The sequence below is a fragment of the Anoplopoma fimbria genome, chromosome 20, assembly GCF_027596085.1.
Source record: "Anoplopoma fimbria isolate UVic2021 breed Golden Eagle Sablefish chromosome 20, Afim_UVic_2022, whole genome shotgun sequence".
NCBI lineage: Eukaryota > Metazoa > Chordata > Actinopteri > Perciformes > Anoplopomatidae > Anoplopoma > Anoplopoma fimbria.
The window spans coordinates 1320420-1341226 of NC_072468.1; the positions used below are offsets into that span (position 1 = coordinate 1320420).

The 20807-nt window shown below is 38.6% G+C and overlaps 3 protein-coding genes across 3 annotated transcripts; all 3 read right to left on the reverse strand.

Moving 5' to 3' along the window:
- Positions 1–1342: 1342 nt before the first annotated feature.
- On the reverse strand, positions 1343–5744 carry si:ch211-254p10.2 (solute carrier family 40 member 1). Its single transcript, XM_054621228.1, has 8 exons — positions 5642–5744; positions 5482–5549; positions 5159–5318; positions 4739–4854; positions 4410–4536; positions 3962–4225; positions 2238–2906; positions 1343–1602 (listed from the first exon to the last, which is right to left on the reverse strand). The coding sequence occupies exons 1-8, from the start codon at positions 5742–5744 to the stop codon at positions 1343–1345; spliced, it is 1767 nt and encodes a 588-aa protein (XP_054477203.1).
- A 1866-nt stretch (positions 5745–7610) lies between these two features.
- Positions 7611–13616, reverse strand: LOC129109208 (sodium-dependent neutral amino acid transporter B(0)AT3-like). Its single transcript, XM_054621229.1, has 12 exons — positions 13436–13616; positions 12201–12341; positions 10885–11022; positions 10592–10773; positions 10024–10134; positions 9814–9926; positions 9595–9723; positions 9080–9236; positions 8775–8979; positions 8169–8328; positions 7923–8085; positions 7611–7805 (listed from the first exon to the last, which is right to left on the reverse strand). Exons 1-12 carry the CDS (start codon positions 13605–13607, stop codon positions 7611–7613), a joined length of 1866 nt encoding a protein of 621 aa, XP_054477204.1. The 5' UTR covers positions 13608–13616.
- Positions 13617–13923: 307 nt separating this feature from the next.
- On the reverse strand, positions 13924–18896 carry slc6a19b (solute carrier family 6 member 19b). The gene is made up of 12 exons (XM_054621195.1): positions 18696–18896; positions 17334–17474; positions 17113–17250; positions 16841–17022; positions 16646–16756; positions 16171–16283; positions 15973–16101; positions 15700–15856; positions 15379–15583; positions 15138–15297; positions 14851–15013; positions 13924–14731 (listed from the first exon to the last, which is right to left on the reverse strand). Exons 1-12 carry the CDS (start codon positions 18892–18894, stop codon positions 14567–14569), a joined length of 1863 nt encoding a protein of 620 aa, XP_054477170.1. The 5' UTR covers positions 18895–18896; the 3' UTR covers positions 13924–14566.
- Positions 18897–20807: the final 1911 nt, after the last annotated feature.

The window sequence follows — 20807 nt, forward strand, 5'->3', positions numbered from 1 at the left end:
TAGACATTTGCTATCGACATATTACTGATTTCAAACATGTCACAAAATGAAGATTGCTTTCTTCTTGGATTTCTATAAAACTATTGTTATCACTCTTTATATAGGAAGAAAGGAAAGTTTGGAAACTATGTTTTTATTTATCTAAGTACACAAGCAGTTAGAATAAAATAGTTTGTATTTAAAGTTTGACGAAAAGTACATGGAGTGATTTGATAACTTTTGTTGTTGTAATGCATAAACCAGGTTTACATGCACAAAAGAAAGGCAAAAGGGGCGGCTGTGGCGTTAAGGGGCGGCTGTGGCATAGTGGAGAGCAAGGTAGTTCTCCATTCAGAGGATCGGTGGTTCGATACCTGGCTTCAGCAGTCGATGTGTCCTTGGGCAAGACACTTAACCCCAAGTTGCTCCCGAAGGCCATCGGTGTGGACTGCATGATGAATGTTAGTTAGAGTCTGATGGTGGCACCTTGATGGTAGCCTGTCATCAGTGTGTGAATGGGTGAATGATATGTAACATACTACTGACTGTAAGTCGCTTTGGATAAAAGCGTCTGCTAAATGACTGTAATGTAATGTAATGTAATGCAAATATTAGCTTGATTCATCCACAGAGAAACAAACCAGGGAAAGGAAATACTTTGTCCTTTCACTTCAGTCCATTAAAAGGGGGGGGCTGCCTTTCAAATAATTTTTTCTAATAAAACAATCTCTCATCGATTTCCCTTTATGTTCCTTTTTGGACATCCTGGAATATTTCCAAGTGGACGGATCAGTAACATTGATGCCACTTGTAGAAGTACTGTCTCGTCTTTTTTGCATTTTCATGTATCGCTGTTAAGTTTTCCTCACAACACCAGTACTTTACTGAGTGAAGGTTAGAAAAAGCTCTCCATCCATCCACCCTCCCATCCAAAAAGCTAAGTAAGTTCACAGGCTTGTTTGATGATGGTTATGCAGTAATCCTACAGGGTTTGCAAAGGCAGGTGCCTTAGCTGCTACCTTTGTGTCCTGTTGTACGTTAGATAAGGACATTTCCCCCAGAGGCACCATTGCTGCATTTATTGTAGCCACCTCAACTTATGTACACGAAGGGAGAGCGTGTCTCCCACTCTATTTCACCTGAGTTCTTGTTTGCTGCTATGGCACATGGCCCTGCAGGAAGAAAGCAACCGAGGTGGGACAGGCACTTGCTGTGTTGTGCTGAAATGAATGGCTAAGTCGGGAGTGGATTGTTGCAATAAGATTGCTTAAGGAACAGGAGGGAGACATTCATTTCACAGGTGCAGAGTGGAGTCGGTGCTGGTAAGCATCTCATGCTTTGATGTTTGGGCCATGTCTGCTCCTTATGTGTCGTGACAGCGTTTTCTCTTGACTTTGTGTGCATACAGGAAGTACATAGTGTGCCCTGTGGTGATGAATAATACAGAAATTATAACAAGGATCCCAAAGTGCTGGGGCTGTGGAGCCGAGATCACCATGATGAAGTGAAGCAGGTCCATCAGGTAATTCATGGAGCTCTGCACGCCGTTTACTACACCTCTCTCTGACTCACAGATGTTCTCCTGCAGGAGCTGGGTCACTGTCAGGTCGAAGGACCAGAGACCTAAAACACAGATGTCATTGGGTTTTTAAAAGTTGACTTAGCCATTAAATTAGCCAGTAGTTGAAATGGCTGTGCATTTATTCAGCTCTTCACACAATCATTTAATTTATAGGAATAGTTAACTAGAGCCCCACCCATAGGCTACTTAATTGGTTGAAACAGACATTTACATTTTTATAAAGATTTCTTGGGGCATCCTGGTGGCCCAGTGGTTCAGGTTGCATATCATATAGTAACATTTCAACTCTACTGTTGACTATCAATAAAAAGATTAAAATGGAAAATAGAAATACTTTAATTGTCACCAATGTACTGTGAGGGACAGTTTACAGTTTTTTGGACAGTGCTCTCTGGTGGATAGACTATGTAATACTCACTATTTAAATTACCATAATCACATCTTCTGCATTTTTGTACTGCAATTTCTTATTATTTATTACGCAACATAGATATGAATATATTCTTGATAAGCTAATATTGGCTGATAGTATCTGTATGCCAATGTATGGGTAAAGCTCTACAGTTGAAAGTATTCCCATGTATTTTATTTATTTTATTTCTCAATATAATATATAGTATAATTTAAGTTTTGGTGTCCATTGAAACCAGTCAGCTTTGGAGGTCCTTCTACTCACCGATGCGTGCTGTGATGACACCCAGGAACAGAAGGATAATGGAGATGTACGATTCTGGCGTCGCGTCAGAGGGCACGTTGTCAAAGAGCACAGTGTTGTTGGTCCAGTGGATGGAGGAGCGGTCGGGTAGCAGAGGCTGATTGCTGCTTCCCCTCAGAGGATACGTGTGTTTTTGCCTTTGGCTTACCATCCCTCCAAGCTCAGTGGAGGAGTTGGAGGTAATGTAGGGCATCAGCAAGCTTAGATCCATAGGACTGCCAGGGGCGAACACAGAGCATACACACAGCAGTAAGCAGCCCAGGTGGAGGCAGCTCGAGATGATGCCTGTGTTAACCAGGCCGTAGGACTTCCTGAGTCTGGTGAACATCACCGTGCCCATCAGCCCTGTGATAGCTGATACACCCATCAGCAGACTAAGGAGAGAGCCGCTTATGCCCTGAGTATACGCATAGCCAGTGGTGATGCAGTCAAAGCCCAGCACTGTGGTGTAGAGGAAAGCCAGACCCATTCCTGCCAGGAAGACAGGCTGGCGATAGTAGGCCCTCCAGCCATCCTTGCAGGTGCTCACCAACCAGCGAAACCTCCGGAAACACAGTGGCAGGTTGGTGATTTCTTTTAGGTTCAGGCTTGTGTTGCAGTTACCTTCGGTCAGAGGTTGAGGTTGAGGTGGTGCAACATTATCATCTCCTGACAAGAGAAAGGAAAGTCATCCATCACTTCTGTTCAATTTTAAAGGTGTTCTGCACCCTTTCTCCTATATGTCATGGTAGAAACCACATCATCTGTCAAATACAGACTAGGGATTCACCGATCGATATTACTTTTTTAGTCCTGATACTGTTACCTGGGCTTGTTTATTGGCCGATGCCATAAACTGATCCAATACCAGTGTTAAATGAATAAGCTGTATACCTCACTGAGTGGAGGTGATTGAAATTATTATTTTATATGTAAGGCGACATCAGGCTTGACTTAAATATTGCTTTTCAAACTCTACTAACTCCGTCAGCCTGAAAAGATATACACTGATATACATACAAATGTAAACCATGTGAATGTGGCAGTTGGGTGATGTACATAAACCGAGGATTGTTTCTTCAATTATATATTGTATATTAATATATTTTCTAATGTCATTTTTAATGAATTTCCAAGAGTTCCACATTTAGTGTGAAATTATTATTATTTTTTAACATTTCCCTGAAATTAATTTGCCTCTCATGATGTCTATGGCTAAACCTGCTATTGAAGCGTTGTTTTCAACATTTAAGTTAAATTTCAAATTTGAGTTGATTGAACTTTTTGTACTTTCACCTGACCTTCCAAAAAGGAAAAGCATTGTGACGCAAGTGGTGACAGAGGCTGAGAAGAATTCATACTACAGTGATTTGAATGTACACTGTAGTATACTAATATTGATTCCAGCAAGCATTGCATTATCACCTACAGTAAATAGAAGATGCTGCATGTTAAATATACATTGGCAACTACAAGCAAGCATTGTTAACATGTTTAACCCTAATGCACAGCTCTGAATCTTATTTTTGAAACTTCATTATTATTTTTTATATCTACACGGTCACTTAAAGCAGTTGTAGAACCCCATAATGCTCACTGATCTTCATGCACATTTTCAGTAAATCTCATAGCGTTCTAATGTTAAAATCTATGAATACTTGGGAAGTCAGAAATCTTAAAAAAAAGCCATACAGCAACAAAAACATCGTCCATACCTTGTAACATTCTCCTTTCCAACCTCTGCAGATAAACCTGATCCACCTCCTCCACTGGTGGTTTGACTGACAGAGCAGGGACGATGCGGTACACCCGCGACAAGAAGAAGAACTCCACAATGAGAGACACAAGGTTCCAGCCCAGGATGAAGCCACAGCCAACTACATTGGAGGCCAGGGTCATGACCTGTCCCACTGCTAGTGGGGCCAGGATGTTAGTCACCTGATCTATCCGCCTCATGGTTGCATTCATTCCTTTTGTTGGGATCAAAGACACAGAGATTAATGTGCTTCCACTGGAGGAAGGTCAGCAAGAGCAGAAACAGACCAATACCTGATGTTCTTTTTAATCCAAGTATTTATCGTGCACAAACAGTGGTGTGTGACAAGCATGGAATGCAAACAAATACGTGCATTAACAGAGAATGAATCCCCTCACCAGCTAGGTGACCTCTGTTGTAGCCTGTGATAACCACAATCCAGTCCCTCTGAATGGCAATGGTCAGTGCTGTGCTTGCAAGGTTTGCCACATCTGCCAGGACGATCACCACCGTATAACAAACCACCTTGTGTAAGTTTTGCGATGCAACATGTTACTATGACAGCACAGAGTAGCCACAAGCTCAGAAGCAGAGACAACAGGGACACAGGACAGAGGGAACAACAGCAGCAATAACTCCTCTGTGTGATAATCACAGTAAGTATAATTATTGCAGATCAACATGTTATGAAATGTAATTATTAGTCAAACATGTAGTCAGTACTCACAGTAAGCCATCCATCCCAGATCTGTTCAATCCTTTGCTTATATGAGAACACCAACATGAGCACAATGCTACATACTGTCACTGAGATGTTCTGAATGAAAAGAGATGCATGTGCAACTAAAAAAGGGGACAAAAAAAATGTTTTTTTTAGACCCTCACTGCATAGATGATGATCTTCTAAAAACTGAATCCTAGCCTTGACAGATATGAGCCTTGCGCCTGAAGTGGTTTTGAGTCTAGCTATCAAATCAAGTACTGATTTACACTTGAGACATCGGGTGAATGCAATTTACTATCTGGGTGGATAGTAAACTAGCTGACTTCTGCATCCAAGATTGAGATCCAGAAAATCTATATTACTGACAGTTCTATGATATACGGAATGCTAAAATATTCAAATGAGTAGGAAACTGTTGCATACCTTTATTCCTGGGATTGCGATCAACCCAGTCTCCAATCAAAGCCCCTAGAAGGAGCACTGAACCAGCCACTACCAACCCAAACACTGCAGTCAACAGCAGGTTGCGGCCGTACAGCTCAATCAGGAACACAGAAATTGCAAAGTGCCACATGCGGTCACCCTGTTTAACACAACATAAAAGGGCATCATTATGTATCGTTTTGGGAGGTGCTGTATGTATGCTTTCACAAGATTTACAGTGAGTAGACTACCTTGCATTTATTTAAGTTTCAATGTTTCATCTATTTCTCCAGGAATCAGTTTCTTCAGGAAATGATTCTTACCCACATTGACAATGCTCCACTGACATAGATGAGAAACTTGGGACCCTTGAGGTAGATAAGAGCTGAACCTTTTGAAGAATTGCACGAAAATGAAATAAGCACACATTACATTTGCTACCAATACAATGCTGAAATTCTCTTTGGATTTAAATTGAGTTACCTGGTGTAGTCCTTGCTCTATTTGCTCTTGCATCCCTGATGTCGTCAGACTCAAACTCAACCACAACCCCATCACACTGGGAGGCATCTGCTCGCTGGGTCATTTCCTGGTGTAGGATCATAGGTCAAAGGACTGTTGAACTTGTCGCACCCTCGTCCCATTGTTGATAGTACAATGTTTCACTACTGTAGCTCACAGCATCACTTTGATGTTTTGAAAGTCGCCTACTTTACTTAGTTGTTGATGACTACAAGAATGTTTAGAACACTTATATGGTTATTGGTTATTTACTTGTTGACATACTTGGAAGAAATTCTATAGACGACACCACACATCAACATGTGGCGACATTGAATTCACTAATTAAATACTCAATTGAATTATCCTAGCCGGCAATTTATGTAACAAAATTGGGAATACCATGTCCTTTCAAACAGTAAACTGTCAGTAAATGGTTTGTAACCTCTTCAGCTGTATTATTATTATTATTACTATTATTAAGTACTCCACATATGAATTCGTTCACATGGGTCACACTTTGAATAAGGCATAGCTAATGGCTGCCATGGGTCAACAAGTCAGATTGTTAATAAGATGAAACTGAAAAAAGCATATCAAACAAGAAGATTCGGCAGTAGCATTAGCGTGACATCATGCACAGCTCTATATGCATAGCTGTCTCAAACAGACAATAATGAAAGCGCTCATAAGTCAATGCAGGGTCAATCATCACCTTTTGTTCTGATGTTCTTCTCAATCCTTGCTGTTATTCCTCGATGTTTTATCTCGTGCCATGTATCCTACATTGGGATGCTAGTCTTTCCCGAGAGCTGGAATTCATGCTGTAGTAGTTTGAAAGGCTTAATAACATCACTGTGTTCAAGTGCACCATTGTATGAAAGTGCCAGAAAAGCAGAACAGGCAGAGTGACAACAAAGGCAGCCAGCATATTCCAAAGCACGTGACACCAGGGGGACAATATCACTGTCCACCCACACCACAAAAAGGACAACTGTGTAACTCCTATGGCTCAAAATACACACATGCGCATGGTCAGTGATCACATGCATATACCTCACTTGCACACAAGCACCCTCCTACTAGTCTCATTCACCCTCATGCACTGTTGACATGCAAAAAAGTTACATAAAGGACACATGCAACATTACATCACTCTTCTTTGCAGATAACAGACGGTGGAAAGAAGACTACTATATTACATCACATATCAAAAGCTGTTCCCTAGACGGACAGGAATGTGATTTACAAGATGATGCATAATAATAACATGATGATGATGATGATGATGATGATGATGATGATGATGATGATGATGATGATGTTGGCAGAACATACAGTGACACAGCATTGCTACAAATATCAGTTCATGTGGCATTTCCACTGAAAATCATTGTGGTAATATTTTTTGAGAGAACTGATTGTGCGTCATCCAAAACCATTCAGAAAAGTTTTCCGTCACTCCCCTTTTTCTCCCATTCAAAAGATCAACACAGGAAATTAACTATTGTCTTCCTTTTAATCCAAAACACAAACCTGATATCCAGTTCACGCCCTTTGTATTCTGTTGGTTATATTTTTCCTCTGAGTTATTGTCCTTTTTTTTTAGTTGATTTGATCTCGTAGACAGTGTTTGCATTTCCCTCACTAATATAAAAACACTTATGTAATTTTATTTTAATTTTTTATTTGACAAAAATAGACAAAAATTACATATACTACTATTCTAGTGATGACGTCATTTAAAATGTAATTTGATTAAAAGTTTGTTATACTATACAAAATATTATTTAAAAAAAAAAAAATCATTAAGAACTTTTGGTTTGCCTTTTGTTTCGATTGAATATACACAATAAGAGTTTATTAAATGACAACATATCTCAAATATGTAGCACTGGTAGTCCTGACCACCAATCGGATAAAACGTAAAAAATGGAAAAAAAGGTGTAATTTAGAATTCTTCGTTACATAATTCATCTTCATAGGGATTTTCGTTGTGCATGTTCTTGATGTACTTCTTCAGGAAGCCCGTGAATTTGTAGAGAGCCACAAGAGGAATTGATACAACAGGAAGAACAGATAAGAGCACACAGACAACAAAAACCCATTCAGGATAGTCCTGAACATCAGGTAGGGGGAAGTCCACCTGTAGGGGGATGGGAGGGTGATGGAGTCAAGTCTATTTTATTTTATTTTTTACATTGTGCAAATTAAACAACTTCTACACTGGGCCACTGAAAAGCAAGCGTAAAATCGATCTTACGTAATCTGGGTTCCAGGTGTTATATGTTGGTCGTTTTTCAGCCTCGACGACAACGTACGCCACGAAAACCAACAGAAGCATGAGAGGACTGATAAAGCGCCAAGTGACCTGCCAGTAGATATTTGGTCTTCGACCTGTCATCCATTCAATGTCGTCGTTAAATCTGTGGGCAAATGGAAACATTTTGTCAAATGATTCAAATATGTTTTCATATTGCGAGTATAATGACATTTATTACAATATCACCTGTTTATTCCATAGATGTATACCACACTGATGATCTCAAAGAATGCTATGATGAGCAGAGGCATGGATCCCACATAGCTGTTGAAAATCTCCAGCCAGTAGTTTCCAGAGCCCAAAGTAAAGATGAGGGCCACAGTAAAGGAGGTGAGGCAAATTAACCCTTTAAGTAAAAAAAGGAAAATACAGGAAATGGATTCTGTTTCATGCTATGATGATTAATATTCTGAATTAAGTCAAAGAGAAACCTTTTAGACGGTCTATCAGTACAAACGTAATTTAAAAGCCTATTTATTTATTTTTTTAAAGTGTGTGCATTCTGACAGCAATAAAATGTATTTCACACGTAAAGACATAATTTGACATGGAAAGAAAATGTACTCAAGACCTAGAAAATGACAGGGTGCCTATCAAAACTACTGTATCCAAAAGGCAGATTTACTGTTAATCAACAAGTGAGCTTTCACATATGACTTTTTTGACAGTGTCATAATCCCTGGTAAGTATAGGAAGAAAAATATAGATATTATATATAAAGAAATGTGTTGTCAATGCCCCAAATACAAAGATTGCAAACACCGCATTGAATTATGAGATCTTCTGATTTACCTGTAAACATTTCCTTTGGAATCCAGGATGGAATCACGTGCAGGTCCAGCAGAGGAGTAAGGACCCCCTCTAGATTCCCAAACATGGAGGACAGGCCCAGGCTGAAGAGCATGACGAAGAAGAGCACCGACCACACCTGAGCGCCTGGCATGTGTATCACCGCTTCAGTGAACACAATGAAGGCTAGTCCAGTTCCAGAGACACTCTACAGGTAGGATGTTATACATGATCTCATACATACTCAAACAAAATGTTGTAGAAAAAAACTGGTAAAAACTATTTTAATAGTAACAGATGTACTGTACCTGGTCCAGGAAAGTCTGAAGGTTACAGGTCTTTAGATTGAGGCTTTTGACCTCTGACGGATCAGTTGCATTGAAATAGTTTAACCAGTGATCATAATTTTCAACAGTTATGTTTTCATCCCCAATGTTGAATGAATTAGTCAAGCTCAGTATGTTCCTAAAAATCAATAATAAAAGAAAATCAGTTAACACAGCTTTACAACATTACTGCCTGTAATTATAACTAAGACTGAAAGTCTATAAATTTGCTGAGAAAATGTAACATCACAAACTATTGAAAGTGGGATGAAGTTTGCTTCATCTCACTGTTACGTCCCTCCCACAGTGAGAGAGCCGTAATAATCACAAACCTATTTATTAGTTTTTTATTTTGACTAATATTAAAGTGACGTATTTAGCGGTCTGACAAGCTTTAAATGAATAATCGCCAGTTGCACATCATAAATAATACTTAACAAATATCATGCTGAATATACATTAAAATGGCAGATCATAATTACCTATATGATACGTACCAATTTTGGCAGTCGTTGTAGTTTTCATTTGCTTTAAATCCAATAATGGCAAAAATAGGAATCGATGCATATATTGACGTAAAACTGTTCACGCATCCGACAATTAGGGCATCTCTCTCACAATTATTCCTGCAAAGATTTATATTATGTCAGTTTTTTATTTTATTTTGTGCATTATACTGTCTTTCATGAATGAAAGTGTGTTCATAAAGTTCTTACTTCTGAGCATTATAACTGGAAAAAGCAATAAGTCCCCCAAAGGCCAAAGACAAAGAGAAAAAGATCTGAGTAGCAGCGTCCAACCAGACCTTAGGATTTTTAAGGGTTTCCCACTGTAATGAACATAATAATACTTAGTTAGATCATCATATTTCACTCATTTAATCTTGTCATGAAACTATTTCAATATAAAACTAATGAGAAACTTACATTTGGTGTGAAGAGATATACTAAGCCATCCGAAGCCCCAGCCAGAGTCAAGGATCTGACCAAGAAGATGGTCAAAACAAGATACGGAAAGGTGGCTGTGACATAGATAGCCTGTTGAAAAAGTTTTGATGATGATACAATATTTCATATTCACATCAAACAGAACTTGAGATTTTTGTCACGATTTTAATGCACGCTTTGTTGTTCTAACTTTATAAGGGTGTTGTTAACAGACTTGAGGCTGGAGAGATCTAAACACTTAAATGACTGTCACTTGTTTAGATGATTAACAACTATCTACCACCCATCACCTTTAATACAACGTCTACCAGGATGCATAATGTAGGTGGAAAAAAACATGTTGAACAACATTGTTGGCTTGTCCTGCTTTTGCTGAAATAATTGTGATTCTGCTGTTTGAAACAGCAGGTTTAAAGTTTGTTGCGTAACTTGCGTTTTGAATTTAATTTGGGCAAGTTGGAGGGATCTACATTGGGATGCACTTCTCTCTTCCAACATTTTGCCATCAAATGCAATTTTTAAGCTCTAAATCAAACAGGTAAATTACCTTTCCAATAGTCTCAATTCCACGTATGAAGCAGATGTACACGAGGCACCACGCAGTTGCAAGACACAGCACCAGCCACCACTGTAAGGACCCACTGGTCTCGATGTTTGGTGTAATGTTCAGTGTTTCACGATACCAAAAATAGTTCACTGGTGAGCTCTGCTCACATTCACTTACATAGCCTGTATCAAAGAGATTATTCATCATGATTGATTAATGACTAACTTAACTTTTTACTTACATCATTATTTAGCATTTGTAGTTAATTAAAAGTATTATGATATAAACATTACCAGTACGATTCAAGTTTAACGGGCAGTCCCTCCAGGGAAGTGGACTTTGAAAAGAGTGGAAGAAGTACCAGAGGATCCAGGCCAAGATCATGTTGTAGAACAGACCAACTAGGAAGGATACTGCCATGGAAGCCACACCTGTGTAAACACATTGACATTATTCACCAAGAAATGTATGTATATTATGGATGGTAGTGACATCAAGGTAATCATATAGAAGTTTTACCCAGCTTTATGTTGTACAGTATATTCCCCTTCTTTGGCATCTTGCTTTCCCTACTTTTTACTTAGGTACTCCACATGAGTACAAATTTGAGGTACTTGAGTCTTTTTTTTTCTCATGCCTTTCAATACTTGAACCCAGTGTTACCCAAACTTTTTTTCCGAGGACCCACTTTTTAAAATGACTGACCATCGCAACCCAATTCACAAAAGGCCTCATCTATAATTCATTAGAAAAATTTAATTTGTGCCAAAATGAACGTTTGGGGCCATTTTGACTGCCACTTCTGAATGACCTCATACTATCTTAAATAGGTAAACTAGCCATTAGAACAAGATATTTTTGATAAATAATAACTTCATTGTTGATATCATACACGCATGCTATATAGTTTATAAATGAGATCCAATAAATGCATTTTGGTAGAGTTAGGAATGTATTCTGACCTTTCATATTAGACTCCGTGTTATAAGTAGGCTACAATTATCAGAGCAATTCAAACATCCAGGCTCCCTCATGTGGCTCAAATGTGTACTGCACATAAAAATGTAAATAAAAGACTAAGAAATTCTGCTAATTATCTAATGACATATTCTGCATCCCACATATGGGCCCCAACCCATTCTTTGGGAATGACTGTTTCAACCCTCATCCTTGGGTATTATTTTTGTCATATCTCACTGGTGCTTTATTCTATCACTCAAATGTCATTGAATTTCTCATGATTTTGTTAATCAATTGGTTGCTAATGACTTCATATCATTGCATTCTGTTTAATAAAATAATAATCATTCTTTCTTCAGATGACATTCATTACATAACTAATATTTTTTTGGAGAAGAAATAAAGAACCTTTTGCTAAGATGGTTGTTTTTTCTTGGGGTCACCCCAAGGACACCGGTCCTTGTATGTTAAATATGTTGTAAGGATGGGGGTTAAGTACATTTTCTTGATGATACTTTTACTTGAATAACATTTTCAATACAGGACTTTTACTTGGAACAAAGTATTTTTACAATGTGGTATAAGTACTTTTACTTAAGTAAAGCATCTGAATGCTTCCTCCACCACTGTTGATACCAAACCTTCTTACCTAAACCTCCCAGATAAGGGGAGATTGAATTCCACACCCCAATACTTCCCATGCGGAGCCGTTGTCCGATGGCCAGTTCCATGTGCAGCAGAGGAAGTCCCTCAAACACCAAGGCAATGACATAAGGAATCAGAAACGCCCCTTGAAATAAAGCAAATTTATAAGGGATAAATCCTAATGGATTGTGATAAAAGACAATTAAACAATACACACTAGTTATTCAGTAAGCACTAGACTTCAACTCATGGCATTGCCTCTAAAGTTAAAGGTCATTCAGTTTCTGATACTGGACATTTTATTATCAACAAGCAGCTTTATCACACTCACTGATTCCCAGCAGTAGATCTTAACACCTGAAAAACAGTCGTATGCAATAGTCACGTTTTACCTCGTCATTTGATCGTTTATTGTATATTTTGTGAACTACTGTATGGAAATATTTTCATTTTTTTTTCAATGGGTTGATAAAGTATTAATTTTGTATATATATGAACTATCTAAGTAGGGATTGCCTTAGGTAGGTCAAACATATCTATAAAAACAAGAAGCAAAGGTGCTACACGCACTGCAGTGATATTCAGTATCTCCCAAAATAATTGGTGAAATCCAAGTAACATAATATAATCCTTTTGGTCAGACATCTTGAAAAGTTGTATTTTCAGATACATCAGTCAGAAATATCAGTTGTTTGCTGGAAAAACAAGATAATAACAGCATGAAAATCATTGCAAAGTTATTTCTGCATCATATCTGAAACCATGTCTCGGTCATGCCAAACATGCTTATGTAGAGAGTAAGATAGTAATGGTCATTTAAATGCTATAGAGGAAACTAGTTGTATAAAAATAATGTGACTATTTTGTTTTCAAGCCACATTGAAGTAGAACTGATGTCCATATTTTCATATATGGTACCTTTGTATAGTGGGACCATATTAGAAAGACAATTACCCTTGTTGTAATTTAAGAAAAATACTTTATAGAAATGTTTTTTGGGGGTATTTTCATAACTTGAGGAAATTACATTTATAAAATAAAGGAGCAGTTAAGTTTTTTAATAACATTTTTTATCAGTTTAAACAGTTTCTCATTCTGTTGAGAGTTTTTGGATTATTGACTGCAAAACCTTTCTGGTCATGAAAAACCAAATGGAAGGCCAGGTACTTGCCAGACTGTCCACTTTACTTTTGTTTCGCCTTAACATTACGAAGCACACTGTAAATGAAAGGGTCTTACCTCCACCATAGGTTTGACACAGATATGGAAATCTCCACACATTCCCAAGTCCTACTGCAAAACCTATGCAGGTTAGCAAATATTGAACTTTATTGTCCCATTTTGGTCTTTCAGTCATTTCTTTTGGTCCATGATCCTGTTCCTGCTCAGTACTTCCAGATTCTCCATCCATCACTTCTTTTTCCCTTGTTATTATAGTTTATTTAACGAGGCAAATGTTTTTGTCTGACGTGTCCACTCTGTCTGAAGAGAAGGGGGAAACTGGTGACTTGTTACCTGTTTGTGTCAGGGGACGAAGGGGCGTCATTTGCTTTATCAGCCTTTTACATCTTGTTGGCCCTTGAGGCTTTGGGAGCAATGTGGTTTGTTTGTTTAATAAAAAGCTCTTGTGTAAAGCGGAACGATATGATGATGATAACAGAGATGATAACAGGTTATTTTAATGCAAAACAGCATAAATAAGGAGACCAGGAGAACACTTTGATAGAACAGATGCCTTGTTTATGGAGTTCCTTATCAGACATTATCACCAAAAACACCAGTCAAAATGACTGAATATATGATTACTGAATATGTATCGTACTCATACAGACTACAATCATTCACATCTATTATTCTTCACTGGCAAACACAGAATAGAGGCATAAAGCACACATGGTGTAATTTACTTTACAAATGGCAAATGGAGGAACAAAACAATAAAAAGATATATGCAGCTGATTTAATTCATATTTGATTCACTTCTGAACTTCTGTCACAATAGTGACCCCATCTGGTCAGATATATGTAACTTGGACTGTACAATATAATGCCACCTATTTAGACATAAGAAAACAATTGCTCTATTAAAAAGCTAATAGTAATCAGATTTGGCTTTTACTTCACTAAACAATATGGTTCTTTGATGCCATAGTTTACAATGTTTTTTCGGAGGGCAAACTCTTTCGAATGGTGTTCTGAAAATGATGCCTTGCAGAAAGCCACATCACTACTAAGTCTTTGAATTAATAGGAAAAGCTTTGCTTCCTATTTTTAAAGTGTATTGATTAAACCATGATAACATTGAAAAAGAAAATAGGGGATTTTTCCATATTACGCTGGGGATCTTTTGCTTTCATTGTTCATTTGAATTTAGTCAGACATATTATAGGGTTGTGACTTATCGCCCTTCTTTGTCTTTAAACATTTCCAGACACAAACTAAAGGCACAGCAAGACTTGGAATCCCTGCCAATATGAAGATGATCACGTAGGTCCAGACTGGATAAAGCTTTTCCTCCAGTGTAGGGAATTTATCCTGCAAAGAAAGAGCAGATGCCATATTTTGAGTTTTCAATGGTTCATGACTGTGTTTTAAAAAAATCAATATCCATAATTCTAAAGATTCTGATCATCTCACAATGAATTCATACATACCGATTCAGGATCCCAGGCTTTGTAAAGGATCTGTTCAGACACTTTAGTAACGAAGTAAAAGACCAAGATGGACAACATAATGAGTGGGCTGATGACTCTCCATGATGCCTGCCAGAAGAAGTTGGGTTTGTGTCCAATCATGAACTTTATATCATCATTGAACCTAGGAGAACAGTGACACATATAATCCATTATCAAAGAGTGTGTAGATAAACTGAATAACAAACCTTCTTTAAAGGCGGCTCAATAATAGTGTGGTATTGTTCATCTCATCTTTTTTCTATCACCTGTCTATTCCATATATGTACACCACCGAGACCATCTCGCAGAATGCAACAACTAGCAGTGGGATGGATCCTCCATAGGTGTCAAAGAGTGAAAGCCAATAGTTCCCTGAGCCTTGGAGAAATATCAGACCCACCAGACAGCAGAGCATGCACGTTAAACCTGAAGGAAAGCAAAAAAGTTGTTAAAATATTCTAGAAATCTTTTATTAATGTCAAATGAAAGAATAGATGTGGGAGTTACCAGTGACAGCTTCTTTGGGCCATGATTTAGGGAACACTTTGAGGTCTTGCAGTGGCACTATGACTCCTTCAATGTTACCAAACATAGAAGACAGACCAAGACAGAAGAGCATTATGAAGAAAAGGATGGCCCACACCGGTGAAAAGGGCATCTTGGTGATAGCCTCAGTGAACACAATGAAGGCTAAACCAGTTCCTTCAACTCCCTAGGCCCAAACAAAGCACAGCGTTATTGCAAAGCATGGCAGGGATCATTTGTCACAAATAAACAAGGAGTAGCTTCCATGTAAGTGGAAAAGTCCTGGTGCATAAAGTACCTTACCTCACTAAGAAAAGTGTTCAAGTCGCAGGTCTTAAGATCCAGGTCTTGAATAACCTGAGGGTGTGTTTCATTAAAACGCTGAACAACCTGATTGTAGTTGCTGTCAGTGATGTCGCCCTCAGGAAGCTCAAAGACATTTAGTAATGTAAGGATGTTCCTAAAACACAACAAAAATGTTAGTTAAAAAAATGTTTTCACAGTCCATGTATTGCTGAAGAAAAAATATACAAGCTGTTTAAATAAAATGATTTAACGAAAAAAGATATAATGTACCCAGAAAGACAGTTGTCAAATCTCTCGGTTGCTCTGAAGCCGATGATGGTGTAAATGACCGTTGCAGCATAGACGGAGGTGAAACCATTGATGACAGAGATGATCACTGCATCCTGTTCACAGTTGTTGCTAAAGGAAGAATGCAATTTTACTTTGACTTAACTTTAAATGACACCAGTTTAAGACAAAATAACTTACTGTACTGAGTTGTAGCTGGAGAAGGAAATAAGACCACCAAAAGCCAGAGAGAAGGAGTAGAAAACTTGAGCGCCTGCATCGAGCCACGTTGAAGGCTTCGCCAGCTCTGTTAACTGGAAGAATTAGTACAGTGGACAATGATGGATCAACTAGTTATTGCTCTGCATGGGCTATATTCTGTCTCTTATGAGGGCCATAATTTGAGAGCCATCTAAAATGGATGAGTTCTTTTCAGAGGACTGATATTGCAAGTTATTTGATAAAAGATCATATAAATGGTTTAGCGCCCCAAACATTTTTTTTATTGTATTTTTTGGAAAAAATTAAAACATAAATAATCAGCATAAATTAGCCCCCTTCATTTCCAAAAACATATATATTTTTTTATAAATAATAGATCTAATGCATTCTGATTTGTTATCTGCATTAGGATCAGTGTGACTGCTGACATAAATTAAAGAGAAATGCAACTCACATCTGGTGTGAAGAGGAACTTAACTCCATTCAAAGAGCCCTTCAGGGTCAACCCTCTGATCAGAAATATTGTCAGCACCACGTAGGGAAGGGTCGAAGTCACATACACAGCCTCGGGTAAAGAAAGTATTCAAACAATTACTGTTTAGCTGAATTCAAATCTTCTCTCTTGTTGTAGTAAGGAAATGTGCTGTACCTTCCCAGTTGTCTCAATACCGCGAATGATGCAGATATAGAGCACAGACCACGCACAAACGTGACACAACAGTATCCACCACTGCAGACCGCCATCCTCTTCAATCGTTGGAGTTGTGTTCAGGGTCTCCCTGTACCAGAAATAATCCACAGGGGAGCTCCTCTCACACTCTGAGACAATGCCTGACAGAATTTAACAACAGAATTAACAGCTTGTGTCGCTAAGACAAAATCAAGAGTTTATTCTTTATACAAAACCAGTTGTAGCATTACCTGTTAGATTGGCATTCAGGGGACATTGACTCCAAGGCAGAGGCTGTTGAAATGAGTTGAAGAAGTACCACAGAATCCAGGCAATGATGGTGTTGTAGTAGAGACTGATCGTCAGAGATACACACATGGATGCAATTCCTGCCGATGAATGTTTAAAAAAGGGTTTCTTTTAAGGCACTCTTTCACCAGTTGTAGCAAACATTATACAAAACTTTTCTCACCAATGCCAGTCAGATAGGGATGAATTGTAGCCCACACTCCCAAACTGCCTCTTCTTAAACGTTGACCAATTGCAAACTCAAGATGTAGAAGTGGGATTCCCTCAAGAATCAGCAGGATCAGAAATGGTATCATAAAAGCACCTGGAGGAAAAACAAAGAAACTGTTAATGGTGTCATGCGAACGATAAATCTGTTATACAAATACATGTCGACACCTTGATGTTAATCATTTAGGAAGCATGTGAGCGCATGCAGAGATTAAGTCCAACAGTGAATGCACTTAAGTTCATAATGCAATGTGCAACCCATTCAAGCCTGCGTAAGCCCTTTACAAGGATTTCCTGTCAAGGGAGGGCATAAAATGTCTTTCTACTTCTTTCTTATCTGATAGATTTTTACAAGCCATCTTAGTGTGTCTACACTGCTGAATGTGATATATGCTGCTTTCTATATCTATTTTTTGAAAGATATTATAAGGATATAGTCATTGCTGGATCAGTGCTAATGTGCACTTTTATCTACACTTCATTGTCGTTGTTTTTTGTGTTTTTATGTTCATAAAAACATGGGGCAGCTGTGGCGTAGTGGAGAGCAAGGTAGTTCTCCAATCAGAACGTCGGTGGTTCGATACCCTGCTTCGGCAGTCGATTTGTCCTTGGGCAAGACACTTAACCCCAAGTTGCTCCTGAAGGCCATCGGTGTGGACTGGATGATGAATGTTAGTTAGAGTCTGATGGTGGCACCTTGATGGTAGCCTGTCATCAGTGTGTGAATGGGTGAATGATATGTAACATACTACTGACTGTAAGTCGCTTTGGATAAAAGTGTCTGCTAAAGGACTGTAATGTAATATATATACTCTTGCATTTAATATTTGGGTACAAAATAGTTAACGTTTATCCTTTTTTATTTTTTGTTTATTTGTCTGTTTCTGTGTACCAGTGAGCGTGAGTTACCGTACGCATACATGGCCAATAAAGCTGATTCTGATTTTGATTCTGATATTGTTAAGTAACCACTTACAGTAACTCAGAGAAAGGTGTAAACTGTTACCCTACTGTATATACATGTAAACCCCATTATCATACACGTAAATGTAAACATTTTACTTTACAAAGTAAAGTAAAATGTTTTTTCCTCTTCATTTGGTTGTCACACATCTTTTTGGTATATGTCTGCCTGATGACATATCAGGCAGACATATACCGTCCTGATGCCTGTGAATGAAATCTTAATAAAGACGTATGTCCAGTTGTTCTGGATGGTATACAATGAGGTACACATATTTTTTCTTCTGCCCAGTGCTAGTGAAAAATAGTAAAATTTGGAATAAGTGCAGTTAACCATGAAAGCATCACTTGCCTCCTCCATGACTCTGACACAGGTAGGGGAAGCGCCAAACATTTCCAAGTCCTACACAAAACCCAACACAGGTCAGCATGTACTGGGTCTTGTTGTCCCATTTCGGTCTGTCTCCGGCCTCTTCATCTTCCAGCTTGTCCAGCTGCTGATGGGACAATATCCTATCCTCCAGGCCTGGATTGGGGAGTTTTAACTTCATAATCTGTCAGTCGATAGTATTGTAGTGATACACGAGTGCACTGTGCAGTGCTGGAATGCAAATTGTGTCTCACACCATGAGATCCTTCAATATGTACTGGACCTCTGTAATAGATTGACTAGGCCGATGGTTCAGAGAGCATCCGTTAGAGGTGTGCAGCCTTTGAAGCGTAAACTGAGCAAGAACACCCATGACTGATAACTAGTGTCTTATCTGATGAGGAAGGGTAAATGCACAGAAATCACAGTTCTTTTGAGGTTTACTGGATTTATTGTATGGTGACGAGATAAAGAATGATTGGAAACAGTAAAACGTGTGTTACAATACAAACATTTCATAACTCTGATTGCTGTCAGCCTTCATGGCCTATGGAGTTTGCTCATTTGTCATGGAGAGAGAAGAAGTATGTATCATTACACAATTAATCAATACATATAACAACTATTTCACATTTCATATTCAAACTATTTCACATTTCATATTCAAACTATTATATTCTCAATCATTTATTAACTGTTTATTGACGATTTACAGGAAAAGTTGGGTAATAGTTTTTGACAAATACATAAACACTTAGAGATGTTTTTATTTTTCCGACGTGTTAATAACTTAGTTGGTAATGAACTTCTTATTTATGGTTAATATGAATTTATTTTGAGATTATCAAAATCCTTAGAATTGTTGCATTTGCTCTGTCTTTGCATGATAAAGTGTCATATCTATAGCTATCTACCTGTCTGCCGGTCTGTCAGTAATCTTTTTGTCAGCTATATGCAGAAGCTTTGTGTATGTGCTATATACTGCCATCTATCTAGCTACAATATGTTTCTCAGTTTTAGCTGATTGTATCGCGCTCTGCATGGTCCTTCTTTATGTATTAATCTCCTATTTATGCACATTACTGATTTTGCTTCTTCCCCGGAGTTCTTGTGCTTTCTCGCCTCGCAGGTTCCCAGGAATCGGGGTTATATTTGGACTGTCATCGTGCCACCTACTGAGGCCCTGCTGACACCCACTACTACTACCACTATCATTATTAGTCACATTACTATTATTATTGCCTGTACTATTACGCTTATTGACTTGCTTGTACCCTGGAGTCTTTGTGCTTTCTCGCTTCGCAGGCTTCTATAAATCGTGGCTGTACCTGGACCGTGGACGTGCATCCTGCTACGGCCCTGCTGACACCGACTGCTACCACCATTATTATTATTACTAGTCACATTACTATTACTATTACCTGTACCATTAAGCATTTTAGCTTTACTTCCACCCTGAAGCCCTTTTGCTTTCTCGTTCTGCAGGTTTCCATGAATCGTTGTGGTACCTGGACCGTAGTCGTGCCTCCTGCTGTGAGCCGACTGACACCCACTGCTACTTCCATTATTATTATTAATCACATTACTATCACTATTTTCATGGCTATAATTCTACTGTAATAATTGCTGCTGTTATTATAAGTAGTCTTATTATATGAATCATTTATGTCATATACATTGAATGTGTTGTATCTCTGTTATGCTGCTCATTCTGTACACATGACATCTATTGCATTCTGTCCATCCTGGGAGAAGGATCCCTCCTCTGTCGTTCTCCCAGAGGTTTCTTCCTTTTTCTCCCTGTTAAAGGGGTTTTTAGGGGAGTTGTTCCTGTGCCGATGTGAGGGAAGGACAGAGGATGTGAGGGACTAAGGACAGAGGATGTGAGGGAAGGACAGAGGATGTGAGGGTCTAAGGACAGAGGATGTGAGGGTGTAAGGACAGAGGATGTGAGGGAAGGACAGAGGATGTGAGGGTGTAAGGACAGAGGATGTGAGGGTCTAAGGACAGAGGATGTGAGGGTCTAAGGACAGAGGATGTGAGGGAAGGACAGAGGATGTGAGGGTCTAAGGACAGAGGATGTGAGGGAAGGAC

What these genes read in the sequence shown, in the direction of transcription:
- si:ch211-254p10.2 (XM_054621228.1), bottom strand. Translation starts at nt 5,744, where the DNA reads ATGACCCAGCGAGCAGATGCCTCCCAGTGTGATGGGGTTGTGGTTGAG. An exon ending in AATGTTACAAGGTATGGACG is followed by an intron (nt 2,907 to 3,961) that starts ATGTTTTTGTTG and finishes ATAATGTTGCAC; the next exon opens with CACCTCAACCTCAACCTCTG. An exon ending in TGTCATCACAGCACGCATCG is followed by an intron (nt 1,603 to 2,237) that starts GTGAGTAGAAGG and finishes TCTGTGTTTTAG; the next exon opens with GTCTCTGGTCCTTCGACCTG.
- LOC129109208 (XM_054621229.1), bottom strand. Translation starts at nt 13,607, where the DNA reads ATGGATGGAGAATCTGGAAGTACTGAGCAGGAACAGGATCATGGACCA. An exon ending in TACAACGACTGCCAAAATTG is followed by an intron (nt 9,237 to 9,594) that starts GTACGTATCATA and finishes ATTGATTTTTAG; the next exon opens with GAACATACTGAGCTTGACTA. An exon ending in TCCAAAGGAAATGTTTACAG is followed by an intron (nt 8,329 to 8,774) that starts GTAAATCAGAAG and finishes TTTTACTTAAAG; the next exon opens with GGTTAATTTGCCTCACCTCC.
- slc6a19b (XM_054621195.1), bottom strand. Translation starts at nt 18,894, where the DNA reads ATGAAGTTAAAACTCCCCAATCCAGGCCTGGAGGATAGGATATTGTCC. An exon ending in CCTGAATGCCAATCTAACAG is followed by an intron (nt 17,023 to 17,112) that starts GTAATGCTACAA and finishes AAATTCTGTCAG; the next exon opens with GCATTGTCTCAGAGTGTGAG. An exon ending in AGTTCCTCTTCACACCAGAT is followed by an intron (nt 16,284 to 16,645) that starts GTGAGTTGCATT and finishes TAATTCTTCCAG; the next exon opens with TTAACAGAGCTGGCGAAGCC.